Below are 16,297 nucleotides of genomic sequence, written 5' to 3'. Positions count from 1 at the left end.
CAAGCTCTTACTTCTTATAGGTATTCTTTCTAACCACTTCTCATTTCGACCTTTACAACAACACCTTCGTGTTGTAGCTCAACTACTTTGTTGAGTCTCCCCCTTTCTACTCCATTACACCATTTGATGTATACATGGCTTACTAGCCTTAGCGGTTGCCTCTTTCATTCACATTTCTTAGCGTCGTCGACCCATACTTATATCCTTCTTCAAGGCTTATGCGTTCGAATATTGCGAGTTCACATCATCATGCTCATCATCTATACTGACCATATCCCTAGGTATCGATTTTTCCAATCGTACATTTTGATGTCGCTGTTGTAACACCCTTCTCGAAAAAAATATAAAAAATATTAGTAATTTCATAATTCAAAACAAAATCTTAAAAATCTTTTTGTTCGGTCATTTATTTAAAACCTCAAAATAATACAATTTTATTAAATTTGCAAATATCGATTTTAAAACAGAAAGCTAAAAGCAAATTTTAAAAATAAGGGTTAATGTCATAAAAATTCACCAACTTTACACATTTTTTCATTTTAATCACGTAGTTTAAATTTCCTCATTTTCATGCACGAACTACCACTTTATCTCAAATTTATGCACGGCGCTGAGGTGTCACGACTCAATTGGTGTAATTCGCTGAGGTGGAGTTTATTTTACACCAATGAATGAGTGTCACCTCAGCGCCGTGCATGAATTTCGGAAAAAGTGGTAGTTCGTGCATAAAAATGAGAAAATTTAAACTGCGTGATTAAAATGAGAAAACGTGTAAAGTTCGTGATTTTTTTTGACATTAACCCAAAAAATAATAATTAATTGTTTGAATACAAATCGAAATTTATACTTAAATAAAATCTAAATCCAGATGACACTGTTGACCCACCTAACGAGACCAATCCAGTGACTGCACGAATATAAATGGATGAGTCACTACGGTCTAACTCTTGAAAAAGGTGGCAAGGGGTGAGCTGCCTACTTAATAAAATATAGCTAATTATATTTATATATATGACAACAACAAGTAAAATCAAAACCATATATCCATCAACTCTCATATTCAGACCCACAAATATAATTAGACAAATTAAATCATAATTTATTATATTTATTAATTAGGGCCCTGCTTAACCTAGCTAAATTATATCCAATTGTTTGCCGGCCATCACAATCACATTAACAATATGGATCGCACAAGATACCAAACACATTAGTATCCCGACATGTCACGACCCAATTTCAAGGATCGCGACCGGCGCTAGGGTATGGGTATTGTCGTACCAAAACCCGTAGCAAGCCTTGCAGAAAACAATCAAATGAATAAACCTGCAGAAAACACTGCTCTTGGACAACCGAGACTCCAACCTAAGTTTAGCAGTTTATATCACAGTTCTAATATGAACAACTTAAATATCTGAAATACTCATCTAAACTGAGTCTCAACAGCATGCCTTATATATAACGAGATAAATCCAAAGTATACATGCCAAAAGTTTACAATAAAACAATCGGACCAATCCGACAATCCAAGTACGATAATCAAAATGATAAACTAGTTCTACTGCATCCTAAGAGATAAAACAGTTAACTAGCTTTATTGACATAAAACCTCCGAGGAATTAAAAAACGGAGATGACCAACGCACTCAAATCATAAGCCTGGAAAATTGGGAAAACAACGGGGTCAGATATACTGAGATGAGTTCATAATGCTATTTACATTTATTAAGTTTAAAACCCCTTAAAACAAATCCTTTTATACTAATATACTTACGATCATGGAAATAGAGTATTGAAATGATACCAGCGTAAGTATGACGTATCATAGTGAACCCAGAGTGGATGGGAACAAATCCTCGTCATATACCAGCGCAAGCAAGACATTAGTCTACCGATCCTAGAGTACTTACCAGTGCACACAGTCTCGATACAAGCCTATCGAGTAGCTTGTTCCAATCCAGATCCATAATAGCTTAAAACAGTTCGAAACAGTTTATATACTAATATAATTCGTACTTAATAAAGCGGTAAATAACACTACAAACGCACTATTTGCGTATCCACGTGAATCTTGGCAAACAGCCTAAACCTGCTCTGACTCCAAAGCACAAATAGTCGACGAGTCTAGAAACAAAGCTTAAGTTAAAAACAAATCATCCCCTAACTCTAAGAATACTAGACACCACATAGGACTAGCATCTCAAACCACAATCAAGGTATAAGCCCAAGCACAACATCCATACAAATACATTCCATATTCAAAATAATACCAGAGTTAAACAATAAGTTAATCATAATTGAGTTCCCGTTGAAAATATAATCCAGAGTACTTCTATAACTTAGTTTAAAATTTTGAAACCAAATGTAAATCCCAGAGTTGTGAATTAGCCTTCAAGCTTAATCTCACACGTCGGGCGACCCAAGTCTAACCCGACCCAATTATATTTCAGAGTAAAACCAATGTTAAATCTGAAACTTTTAAACCAAAACATTATTCATTTGAAAACCATGGAACTCAATATAGCTTAACAACAAGGCAGCACTTACATAATATGCTCAAAACTAGCCATAGTTGGCCAAACCATCCAGAGTACACACCAGCGTGCCAAATCACTTAAAATGATTCCAACAACATGTATACATATCTAAAGCATAAGCTCATATATGAACCAATTAATCAAACCAACAATCATTCATGGCATATAATTTCCAATCTTATAATCAACCAACATGAAATGTTTTCCCAACAAGTTTAAACAATACCAAAGTCATACAGACAGCCCCAAAAATGTTTATGGGCAGCAATAATAACCTCAAACAATAACAACAACAAACCAATGCATAATTAAGCATTTTAAGCAACAATCCAACCTTAGATTCACTAAGCATTTTAAGCAACAATCCAACCTTAGATTCACTAACACCTTAGATCAATAATATATCATGCTTATATACTCATACTAAAACAATTCAGATCTGAACGTAAGCCAAACTCACTTAAACAACCGATATCGCAATTTCGCTAGAAATTGCCTAAACATGCCATTAGGTTCAAATCATAAATCCAATGAATCAAAATACATAAAAACTGATTTTAAACATTTGAAATATTCTAATATACCCCTAACATCAGTAGGTACAATATTCCAAAACATTCTGCAATCGAAAAGTTCATCTTTTATAAAATTGTCAATTACGCAAATCGTACGTAGAGATTTTACAACATAGATCAAATCCAATTCTCACTTTTAAAATAAAAACTTTTTATATCAATAGATATTGATATAAGAACACTTAATAATCAATCAATTTGGATTCAACCATTTAAATAATTCATTAAACGAATCTAATTCGCACAAGTCTAGAAATCGCCTAATCATTGCTTAATTACACCAATTCGTTATTGATCATGCGAAACACATTCCAAACATTATAACATCAGATTATATATGTATAACCCATCATTTAATCATATAAGATAAGAAGTGTAAAGATAGCATATCAATAACAACGATTCAATCCATCAAAATCCTATATTATGCATTTATAGGAAAAATCACACAACAACGAATCGAAAAATCAATTAGGAGTAAAACTATTACCTAAGAATGATGAACAAGATTATAATTGATGTATTAAACCAAGATTAAAAGGGCTGGACCGAAATCAATTGGATCCATAAGCCACCAACGAAGAACACAACGTAGATATCGTGTAGATCTTGCGAGTATGATGAAAAATCAAGTTCTTAGTGTAATGAATCGCATCCGGACTTTTTAGAACGAAGGAAATGTGTATTCTCTATGACGATATTCGTTTTTGGTTTGTGGAAAAGAGAAGGGGGCTGCTCACATGAAAATAAGGGTCTATTTATAGACTTATGCGGGCTTTACATGGGATTTGATAAAAGCCATAGTTTAATTATTATTTTGAGAGAAGCATCCAAACGACGCGAAAAGTGTACTCATGCTAGAAAATACTCTTATGAACAACATATCAAAAAATGGGCCTGATCCGACATTTCAATTGGGAGTTATCAACGTTTTACTAAAACAGGGCAGTTTTGGAAAACATGCCAGTACTGTTTTGATAAATACCGAGAATAAATCGAATCAACATCAAACACATACGAGATCATGGGATACATATAAGACACTCAAAAAGACACTACCAAGTTATCACAAGTGTTACTTCTAACATATAACCATTCAGAATCAAGTTCGAAACATAACAAGAAAAATGTTGAAATGCAAAATAACAGCGAATGCAAGAAAACAACCAATTTGTAACGGATAACCAAACTGACAAATCAAGTTTGAAAACACGGGGTATTACATTCTCCCCAACTTAAAAACAAATTCGTCCTCGAATTCGACTCAAAGTATCTCACGAATAAAAGTAAACACAGTGCGCACAAAATAATATAAAATACAAAATGAACAAACCCAACATACATCAACGAAAAAAGAAACAAAAAAAAATTCCGCAAATCGGACTCTGTCTCCCGTGTACACTCCTCAACCGAGTGATAAACCATAAATCTTAACCATAGAAATTTCATTACTTATCAACCTATGTATTTATGTAACCACCGTCTCAACAGGTTGCTCCTCGATCAAAGAATCTCTTACCACCGCTCACATACTTCTAACTATCTCATATGGTCACACTAACCTCAATGCTAACCCCTATTAACATCAAAATGAACAACACCTTACATTAGTGATTTCAAAGAAACAAGGCAGAGTCTTACCAACCACTCAAATAACATTAACAAGGTGGAAACAAGACATGAAACTCAAATCGTAATTCTTACGATACCAACGTCTATTGTTCCAAATTGGAAAACACTAAATATCACAAACTGCTATGAATCCTTCATTTCTTGTCAATTAAACATCAAGCAATCCATATTAAAAATACTTAATAGAAATCGTTATATAAAATGAATGATTTACTCCAATAAATCAGCTAGATAAAATTCTCTCTAAAAGACAATCAACGGCAACATAAAACATCACAAGAGTTTAACAGTCTAACAACAGAGACTAAACTCGATAGATTCAACAAACTTTGCGAACTAAGAATCACAAATTCACAGAAAAACACTCTGGAGAGTACACCAGCTTAACTCAAATATCAGAACCAAAATAAATTTCCAGAATTATTCCACCAAACTAACTATAAGCTCGTAACCAGCCACTTAAATCAAATTCACTGATGGTTCTCCGAATTGTAAGATCTTCTCTTGTCGACCTGAGATCACGAACATAGGTCAGAATGAGTCGGACGTGTTGTGTCCGACCACACTCCGATGCCTAAGTCAGATACCTCGTGAGATTGAAGATAAATGACGTAGTTTAAGAGAATCAAATTACGGTTTTACCTTTAGTCTTCAATCATTTTATATAGAGTTCTCTTCAAGTAGTTTATTCAAAGTCATCTTCTTGTGGTTGTTCAATTCGGACTATAATAGGAGACAGAGATTAGGTTAATCTCTAATTCGTACTTACACCTTACTCTTAAATAAGTTGCAATTCTATAAAATTGTTAAACTGACAAAATTTATTTTTCTCTTTAATTCAACTCGATAAATGTATATATATATATATATATATATATATATATATATATATATATATATATATATATATATATATATATATATATATATATATATATATATATTTGTGTCAAAATGGAAAATAAACCTATAGTGAAAAACTCTTCGTTCGCACAATATTCAATACGAATAAACAAAAAACAAACTTCATTTAAAATATAACATAAACACTTACGTGGAGCATAACTAAATCCTTAATCCAAAAATTTGCAAATCCAAATCAGAAATTATTACGAGAGTCTTCTAATCTGAATCTAATTACAAACCACACTTAGCACAACAATAACTCTAGCGCAACCTCAAAATCATAAATTTTCAGCAAAATATAGAAGTCTGATAATGCGAATCGATCCCTTCACAAAGTAGTCGCCTTAGATTCACCACCATAATCACAAAGTATTCGTCTAGCTAACTTTCGCTAAAAAATTCAAAACCATTTGAAATCCATTAAATTATAAATACACTTATCTCAATTTGACTCGTGAGCTCGTTTAAAAACATCTTTCTCAAAATACTTTATCGAAAAAGAAAAAAAAAATCTATTTTTACATAATTGTGCTCAGAGTGATGACACCTCTTATCCCCAAAGAGTTGCATCCAACTCTAATCATTTTAATGCACGTGATGCATGTACTATTATGCATGTATCAATTATTTATTTTATTATCGATTAGTGAACATAATAGTGCTCAATGCAATTTCCCATTCGTGAGATACCATAATGCATGTTCATGATATGTCTGGGCATAATTACGTGATAAAATATTACAAATATTTTAACAAGTCAACCTTTCAAATCGAATTTCAATAACACATTTGCTAGACGTTACACTCTGTGAGATGTGCACTTGATAACCTTAAAAGATTTCCTCGAACTCCATAATTACAATCTACTAAGTCATATGATGTAATCACAACAATCTAAGTCAAAAAGAATCTCCTTATGTTCTCTAATGCAACAATAATATCTCATTTATCATTAAACTCAACTGAATATTATGCTCAATATAAACAACACATAAAGAATTTACCTGTACAGATTTACCATTAGTCTCAAAATATCACCATCTAACCAGTACATTGCTACACCGTTCTATCTCATCTTACTCAGCTTCAAATCTTAAACATCTCGACCACAAAATCGATACGCCACTCCCGGCGTATCTCAACACTGACACTAAAGCGATAACAAGGTCTAAACGAAGGTTCGACTCTCAAATCAAAACCAAACATAAAGTTTAAGCCAAAAACCAACAAACATTAAAAGTGTCATCACGTGCTACTCCGCCTAGCAAAACAACATAAACCACAAACATGGTATATGTAATATCCCGTAAAATTTTGAAATTTATTTTAAAAATTTCCGGTAATAATTTGAGTCATTTTCTGTATCGTGGTTTGATTTAGGATTTGAGAAATATTGGTTTGGTTCAAACCTTAATTAGGTTTGATTTGGCCCATGTGGTTTTGGCCCATGGGCCAATTTTAAATTTTAAAAGCCCACCAAGCACAAGTCTCGAGCGAGACTTGTGCCGAGTTAGCTTGGTCTCGAACGAGACCAAGCTATGGAAGCTAGGTCTCGTTCGAGACTCTCTGCTCTCGAATGAGACCAAGCTTCAAAATGTTGGGTCTCGTTCGAGACCAGCGCTTGGTGCCCCAAGGGCCTTTTTGCCCTTCGCCCTCCCTACTTTGTCTATAAAATTAACATAACTACGTACTATAAAAACTTGATTTATTTACCCTAATCTATTCACCTCACTGCAATCTAGCCCTAGCCGTCTTTCCAACTCAAAATCGCTGAGAATTTTTGTGCTAATCATCAATCAAAGCTAAGTGTTCAAATCAGTAAGTTTTGATTCCTTGTTCTCAGATTTTGCTGAAAGCGACCCTTACGTTTTCTGAATCGTTCTCACTCGTTCCAACGTTATTTCAGTTTCGATTCCTTCAAGTCGAAGAAAACTCACTTCTCTACAAATCCTAACTTTTGTTTCATAAAATGGTACGTTATATTTCTCGTATTAGCTGCCGCCGTTTTACCGTTTTCATGTTTATTACTGTTTTGAGTTCTAAATCGATCTTTCTGAATTTTGATCCATTCGTAGCCATTTGGAGGTCGAATTAAAATATGTTTCATTCTCGTGGATGTAGACTCGTTCCTCTACAACTTTGCTTTTCGAATTTCGTCAAACGATACGTAAATCTATTCGCTAGAGTCGCCGTCGTCTCACCGTTTTGTTTGTTATAAACTGGAATATTGAATTTGGCTACTGCCGAACCCATCCTTCATTTTAAACAATGATTTTTGATATTTGATGTCTTAATGAGTATGGTATCTTGGATTAAGGGTTGTTTACTGTTAACACTTGTTTACACCAGCCCAGAGAATTGCTGGATAAGAGCTTCAGGTGGGCTTACAAGGGATTCAGGCCCAAAGAAAAGCCTTTCAATTATTGTTTTTTCTTCTTATTAGGAGTTTGTGACTCATTAGGACTATTTTTCTTTTTAGAATCTTAGTCCTAGTTAAATTAGGAGTCTTGATTATGAGGAGCTATAAATAGCTCAGAGTTTCATTATTTTTGTATCAACAAATCAATCAATCAAAAACCAAGCCCAGTGCTTTTTATCTCGTAATCTCCAGATTGTTTTAACTTAGGAGTAGTTTTTCTGTATTAATCTCGCCCGAGTTAGTAGCTCCCAGATTATTACTTTTAGATCACGTGGTTAAGTGTTTTTAACCAAACAAGCCCTGCGAATATCTGCATAGGTTCATTAAAGTATCAAACCTCAAACCGATCCCGATTATAAATTCAAAGATTCGAGTCCGGAATATTTCCAGGCGAACGTCATTCGGCGACTCCACTGGGGAATCAGTTTATGGTTAGCACAAAAACGGACTTTAAGGACGATTCCAGGCACGCTCGGTCTATACGCCGACAACAACTGAAGGGGGGTAGCGCAGTAGACGAATCTGATTCGGACAGATCTGAAACCATGGCCAAGGACAAACAGGTGAACCAATCAAACAAGGTGCCGAGTACTACGGATACCGAGGGGAACCTTCCTAAGGACAAGAGTGATGATGCGACCGATGATGGGATGGATCACCCGCGTCAGCTTCCTCCGTCTCGCCCATCTTTATCACAGGCCGATTTCTCGGCCATGAGGGGCGAGATAGCACAGGAGAACAAACAGATGTTCGATGGTGCGATGCATCAAATGTCCGAAGACAAATCCAGGGGAACTTGGACGGCCTCAACAAAGCAATGGAGAACCTAGGACGACTCTTTTCTGGGAAATCTACTGCTGATCAGGGTTACAGGCGGGCCGAACAAAACCAAACGCCGAATCGGTTCTGTCATACGGGTGGTTCAGCCGAAACAACGCAGCAACCCAGTAAGTTGGGGTATACATATGGTTCGATCAAGCTCTTGACAAGGAATGAGACCGAATCTGCGGGAAGGGCTGATCACCCGGGGGCGAGTTCTTCTAACCCTCAAGGAGATTCCAGACCACAAGGAGCAGCCACTGGAGCCAACGCCCAAGAACCCAATATGGGCGAACGCCTTTTTTCAGAAGGGGGCGATCCGAACATTTATAACCAAGGGCAGCTTGTAGACATGTTAGAGAGACTCGGAGTGGACCTGAGACCGATGCCTCGCCCATCATACATGAAGCCGTATCCGGACTGGATCAATAAATTGTACCCTTTCCCAAGGGGATACAAAGTGCCCGAGTTCAGTTTGTTTTCAGGCGAGGAAAAAGGGCAATCAACAGTTGAGCATGTCGCCCGTTTCTCAGCCCAGTGTGGCGAAGCGGCCGCGCACGATTTTTGTAAGCTCCGATTGTTCGCCAATTCTCTGAAGAAAATGGCATTCACTTGGTACTCTAGGTTATCACCGAACTCGGTGGACACGTGGAAAGATCTCGAGATTCTCTTCCATGAGGAGTTCTATAGGGCACCGCCCGATATCACCCTGGCCGACCTCGCCTTGATCTCGCAGCTACCGAGCGAATCGGCGGAAAAGTATATTGGCCCGTTCAGGAACCTCAGAACGAGGTGCTCCACCAAAATGTCTGAGGCCGATTGCGTCCCAATGGTAGTAAGGGGGATGAGCTTCGCCATGAGGGAGCATTTCGAAGGCCATCGGTTTCGTGACTTGTTCGAGTTGACGAACAGGGTGACGAGCTACGAGAGACTTCTCCAAGAGAAGGAGCAGAGGAGAGGCGCATCTAAGAGGACTTACTACAAAGACCAGCTGGACGTGGCCGTCGTGTCGGACAATGAAGACAGCGGCTCTAAGGATGAAGTCAACATGGCCGAATTTTTAGGAACAAAACCCCTGGAGTGTTCGGCTCTGCGAAAGCCTGGTTTTGTTAAGAAAAACAAAACCGCGGTGGTGCATAATGAGTATTTATTCGACCTAACCAAAGCCGATGATATATTCGACGCTTTGCTCAAGGATGGACAGATCTCCCTAAGCGAGGGTCACGTGATTCCGGCGCCAGAAGAATTGGTCGGAAAGGATTACTACAAGTACCATAATTCCTGGAGACACAGCACGAACAATTGTGTAAACTTCAGAAACGTATTCCAGAAGGCGATCAACGAGGGGAAACTTCTGTTTCCAACAAAGAAAGAGGCCGATGCAAAGTATGTTTCTATTAATACCGTTCGGCCGCACATTGATACTTTCCTGAAGAAAGGACAAATACAGAGCAAGTGGAATCCTAGAAGGCCTAAGCCTAGAGTGGAAACCGATCGCTCAAAATGGCGAGGAGAAGGGCGATCTCAGCAACAGAAGAGAAAGTGCCATGGCTCGCCTCCTGCAGAAATGACCTGCCCGTCATGCAGTACGTGTTTCAAAGCCGAGAAGGCCGAAAATGCGAGGGAGCATCCTAAGACTTTTAAACCAAGATCGCCCACGGAGCAGTGGCAGAGGCATCAGCCACAGCGGGGGTATAAGACCACTGTATTCTAAAGAATTTTTCGGCCAACGGAGGAGACCCCTCGTATGACGAAAACCCAAAACAGGCGAATGCAGAGGTTGAGACAAGAGTCGAGAGCGAATCATGATGAGAAGTTGGCTCCTAGAGACGAGCAAGGGAACAGACCTATAGTTGAGAGGTTGGGAGTCAAGAACCGGGCAGATATGATCACCGAGCTGCATGAGCAGCGACACCCCAAGGTCAGAAAGATATGGGTTCCGAAGCAAGTAACCCGAGTAGATGATTCGGTCAACACAGCCCCCACGAAAGAAGTGCACAAGAGCAAAGTAGATCCTGGTGAGAAACCGTCCTACAGAGATGTACTCGTATCTCACCAAGATGGTCAGTTGAAGGCGAAGTTTCCCAAAGACCGTGAGGTCATTGTTTTTCACAAAAAAGGGGTGCTGAAAGCTTGGGTGCCGGTTGTGAGGGACGAGTTCGGAATCAAAGTAGTCATGCTCCCCGATTCGTACAGAAGCAAGCCTGGGCAGAAGACGACCCTAGAAGGTGACGTGATCGTCCCGGAAGGTGACAGTGCCGATAGCACGGCAGTGGTACCATTGAGCAAACCCCCAACGAGAATGACAAGGCACATTCGGCCGCATTACATCAAGGCCGATTTGAATGGAGTATCGGTCAACAGGGTCCTTATTGATAACGGAGCGGGGGTCAATATATTGCCAGCAAATATGCTTAAGAAGCTCGGCATAAATCGAGACCAGCTTGACCCAACTGATGTCTACATGACTGATTTCGCCGGAGGCGAAACGCCGGCAGAGGGATATATTATCCTCCGAATAAGAGTTGGTCGAGTAGAGACCGAAGAAGGGTTTTTGGTTGTTAATGCCCGAAGCAACTACAACATATTACTCGGCCGAGATTGGATACACTCCAATATGTGCATACCATCAACCATGCATCAGATGCTCTTCATATGGCGAGACGACGGTGAAGCCGAAGTCTTACAGGGCGATCCCAACCCCTTCGGCGAAGATCATAACGTGCTTGAAGTACATTTATATGACGAGGAAGTGCGCAACATACAATCCCTTAGTTTGAAAGGGGAGACAAATGTACCTTGCTTATTAGTCAACTCAGATCGGCCAGTTTCAGTAACCCTAGGGGGCAACGGTCGATCTATTATCCTCAAGTGTTTATAATGATAGCACGACGTAAGGAAATAAGGGAGAAGATCAGACAGCTAGCCTCACTTTGTGATGTGTTATCAGCCGAATGCATTTACGAGAACCAGGATCAAGACCCAACAGGATCGCTGAAAATTGAGGATATACAGCTGGCTACGGGAAAACTTGAAGACGACCCCGCCCAAGTACAAGAAAACCTTCTCGAAATAAACTTAGGGACAGCTGAATCCCCTAGGCCTATTTATGTCAACGCCGGATTAGATGAAGGATTCAAGGGACGGTTGATCGCTCTACTCGCCGAGTTCCGAGACTGTTTCGCCTGGTCATACGATGAAATGCCAGGCCTTGATCCTGATATCCCCGAACATAAGCTCCCCTTGAAGAGTGGATTCCAGCCATTTCGACAACCTCCCCGACGAATGTCGAGGGAAGTGGACACACTCATCCAGGACGAGATTAAACGATTGGAAGATGCTTAGTTTATTAGGGAAGCTCAGTACACCGAATGGCTCTCCAACATTGTCCCGGTCATGAAGAAAAATGGAAAGCTAAAGGTGTGCGTAGATTTTCGAAACCTCAACCTGGCAACACCTAAGGACGAGTACCCGATGCCTGTAGCCGATATGCTGATAGATAGGGCAGCAGGGCACACGATACTTAGTTTTCTTGACGCACATTCCGGGTACAACCAAGTCCCCATCTGCAAAGAAGACATCTCCAAAATAGCTTTCAGATGTCCCGGGCCGATTGGAGCTTACGAATGGGTCGTCATGCCTTTCGGCCTAAAAAACGCGGGGGCAACATACCAAAGAGCGATGAACAAAATGTTCAGAGGACTTGATTGCCTCGAAGTTTACATCGACGACGTGGTGGTTAAATCAAATAACAGTGAAGTTCATCTGGCCGATCTTCGGAAAGGGTTCGAACGCATACGATGTAACGGATTAAAAATGAACCCCCTAAAATGCGCCTTCGGCGTTTCGGCTGGAAACTTCTTGGGTTTCTTGGTTCACCAGTGGAGAGTAGAAATAGACAAGAATAAAGCCAAGGCGATCATTAATGTTGAACCACCCAAAACCAAGAAGCAGCTCCAGAGGCTCATCTGTCAAATCAATTTTCTCAGACGGTTTATAGCAAACACAGCAGGCCGAATTCGTAGTTGGAGTGTCTTGCTGCGAGGAAAAGAGACTGATGATTGGGTATGGACCGGCGAGCAATAGAGGGTCTTCGACGACCTGAAAGAGTACTTGGCCAAACCTCCGGTTATGACCCCCCAAAGCCGAATAAGCCATTGCTGCTTTATTTATCGGCTGCACACGAATCCTTGGGGTGCATGCTCGCCCAAGAAGATAACGGGGTCGAAAGAGCGGTCTATTACTTGAGCCGTGGATTGACCGATACAGAGATTCATTATACCGATATAGAGAAAATGTGCTTGTGTTTGTACATCCCATGTTGCAAGCTTCGGTATTACATGTTGCCGGTAGTGGTGTACGTATTATCCCAGACCGATATCATTAAGTATATTCTATCAAAACCGTACTTAAGAAATCGGATTGGGAAGTGGGCGATTGCAATGTCCGAGTTCACATTAGTATATGTTCCCCAGAGGGCAGTCAAAGGACAAGTGTTGGCCGATTTCTTAGCCGATCATCCTGGTATTACCCTCATTAAGGAGACAATTAGTTGCTGCGACATAGCCATATGGGAGATGTGGTTTGACGGATCTAGGACTAGCCAGGGGGCAGGCGCCGGAGTACATATCGTTTCGCCCTTGGGGGCATCTTACCAATTGTCATTCAGGCTCCATTTTGAGTGTACCAACAATCAGGCGGAATATGAGGCCCTAATATTCGGCCTCGAAATTTTGTCCGAACTGGGGGCAAAGGCGATCAATATGAAAGGAGATTCTTTGTTGGTTATCAAACAAGTGATGGGGGAATTCAAATGCGAGTCCGAGCTACTAGTAAGGTATTGCAACAAAGCGAAGCATCTGATCGAAGTCTTTCAGGACACAAGGATAGAATACACCGAGAGGGCCGGTAATGGTATCGCGAATGATCTGGCTCAACACGGCAGTGGTTACAAGGTGAACCTCCAGTTCGATACAATCGAAAGAGAATCGCCAAATCTCCATATTGGGGTCATCACTCTTGATGAAAACAAATATTCGGCCTACCAACTAAATATCACCCAAGATTGGAGAACCGAGATCTTGAAATGGTTTGAAGAACCAGATCTGACGGATAGGAGGTTAAGGACCTTGGCCCTGAATTACGTGGTTTTAGCAGGCGACTTGTACAAAAAGGTCTTTGAAGGGCTACTTTTCATATGCATCGGCCCCAAGGAAGCAATGCTTGCAATGGCCGAAGTACATGAAGGAATAGCTGGCGCTCACCAGGCAGGCCCTAGAATGAGATGGCTGATCCATAAATACGGCTTTTATTGGCCGAAGATGGAGCAAGATTGCATAAGATATGCTAAGGGGTGCGAGGCCTGTCAGAAATGTGGTCCTATACAGCACGTCCCGGCCAAAGAACTACACTCTATTATTAAGCCATGGCCATTTAGAGGATGGGAAGTCGACCTCATAGGGAAGAAATACCCTGCCTCGTCAGATGGTCATACTTTTGTTATTATCGCCACTTGCTATTTCACCAAATGGGTCAAAGCCAAGCCTCTGAAATCGCCCACACAAGAAGCAGTGATCAAGTTCTTCAAAGAGCACATCGTCCACTGACACGGGTTGCCTGAATCAATAACTACAGACCAAGGGACCGTGTTCACAGGAAGCGATATAGTTTGGTGGGCTTCTCAAATGAAGATCAAAATGCTTCACTCAACACCGTACTATGCACAAGACAACGGACAGGCCGAAGCGACAAACAAGGCTATTAAACTTATCGTCCAAAAGATGATCGAGGAGAACCCGAGACAATGGCACATTTTGCTATCAGAGGCAGTATGGGCGAATAGAACCAGCCAGAAATCGGCCACAGGAACTTCACCTTTCCGGATGGTATACGGGTACGACGCGATATTGCCAATGGAGCTCACTGTTATGTCGACTCGCCGTCTGTATCAGAATAGGTTGTCGAAAGATGACAACTTTGACAAAATGGTAATAGATGCTTTAGATCTTGATGAGGAAAGATTGGTGGCGTTAGATCATCTTGAATCCCAGAAAAGAAGGGTTGAGAGGGCATACAACAAGCGGGTTAAACATAAGTCGTTTACTATGGGCGATATGGTATGGAAGGAAATCTTGCCTATTGGTCATAAAGACAATCGGCTAGGCAAATGGAGCCCGAATTGGGAAGGTCCCTTTATTATGACCAACAAGTTAACAGGCGGGGCGTATTTGCTGGCGAACATCGACGGAGAAGAGCACGATAGGGCGATTAACGGTCAGTTTCTAAAGAAGTACGTCCCCAATTGATGGGATAATATCGACCGACGGCTATTGGGAGCCGATGAGGAATGATGATTATATCGGCTCCTTTCGCCGAACGACCTTAGTCAACGAATGTTCATATAGAACGTTGAACGTTCGGTGTTTCTTTAAACCGATGTTCATATTAATGTAATTTCGGTTCTTTATTCTTACAGATTTGAGTTTTTTCAACGGGTCCTCCGTTTTTCTCAAACACATGTAATAACTTTTTATGAAATAAATTATTAAATATCGGACTAAGTTGGGGACCGATAATACTATGATAACATATAAAATCAAGCATAAGCAAAAATTTCGGCTACCTGGCTGATTAATATATAAAACTGAGCAAAAGTGAATTATAACAAGATACGACCACCAGGCCGATCAAAGATTACTAATTTTCAAAATTATTACAAAATGGAAAGACAGAAATTGTTCTGAACTTAGAATTATAAAAAATGGCTGAAAATATCGCCAATCTCGCTCCGAACAGTGCTAAAAGCTTTGCGGGCATCCTCCACTTGCGGCTTCATCTTCGCAATGCTCTGTTTTAGGGCATTTCGGTTCTTCTTGACGTCGACTCCTTGAAGCAAGCTCTTATCCATGGAGGCCTCCAGCTCGCCGATCTCCTTCTCTTTAGTATCTAGCTCTTGCTAGATAGCAGCGAGTTGGTCCTGAAGCGTTTTGGCACGGTCACGGCGAGTAGTGAGGGTCGCAACGGCCGACTTCACATGGACTTTAAGCGTTTCCAGTTTCTCCTTTGCTTCGGCCTCCTAGTTCGTCAGTTTTTCATCTTCTGTCTGGACCGACGCCAACTCATCATATGGAGCATCGGCCAGTGCGGTTGCAGCTTTCTTCAGTTTCTCGACATCCAGGGGCGATTTGAAGAGGGAAATCCCTTGAGATTTCATCGCTGAGATGATGTCTAGATGATCACCCCAATTCTCAGAAGGACCGCTGCTCACTTCCAAGTTTGGCTCAGTGTCTAAAACGGCGATCCTTCATCATCGCTGTCCTAATCCAAAAAAGCAGCCGCCTTCGCCGCCACATCATCCTGATCGGATGGACTCAGGGGGATCTGCCATGTTTGACCACAATAAAAGATCAG

The 16,297-nt window shown here is 40.4% G+C and overlaps 1 protein-coding gene across 1 annotated transcript; it reads left to right on the top strand.

Moving 5' to 3' along the window:
• The first annotated feature begins 13,086 nt into the window (after positions 1-13,086).
• Positions 13,087-14,493, top strand: LOC126681817 (uncharacterized). Its single transcript, XM_050377372.1, has one exon. The coding sequence runs from the start codon at positions 13,087-13,089 to the stop codon at positions 14,491-14,493; it is 1,407 nt and encodes a 468-aa protein (XP_050233329.1).
• The last annotated feature ends 1,804 nt before the right edge of the window (positions 14,494-16,297 follow it).

Source organism: Mercurialis annua, linkage group LG5 (genome assembly GCF_937616625.2).
Source record: "Mercurialis annua linkage group LG5, ddMerAnnu1.2, whole genome shotgun sequence".
Taxonomy (NCBI): domain Eukaryota; kingdom Viridiplantae; phylum Streptophyta; class Magnoliopsida; order Malpighiales; family Euphorbiaceae; genus Mercurialis; species Mercurialis annua.
Note: the sequence above shows the minus strand (reverse complement) of the source record. Positions and strands in the feature narration are given on the sequence as shown.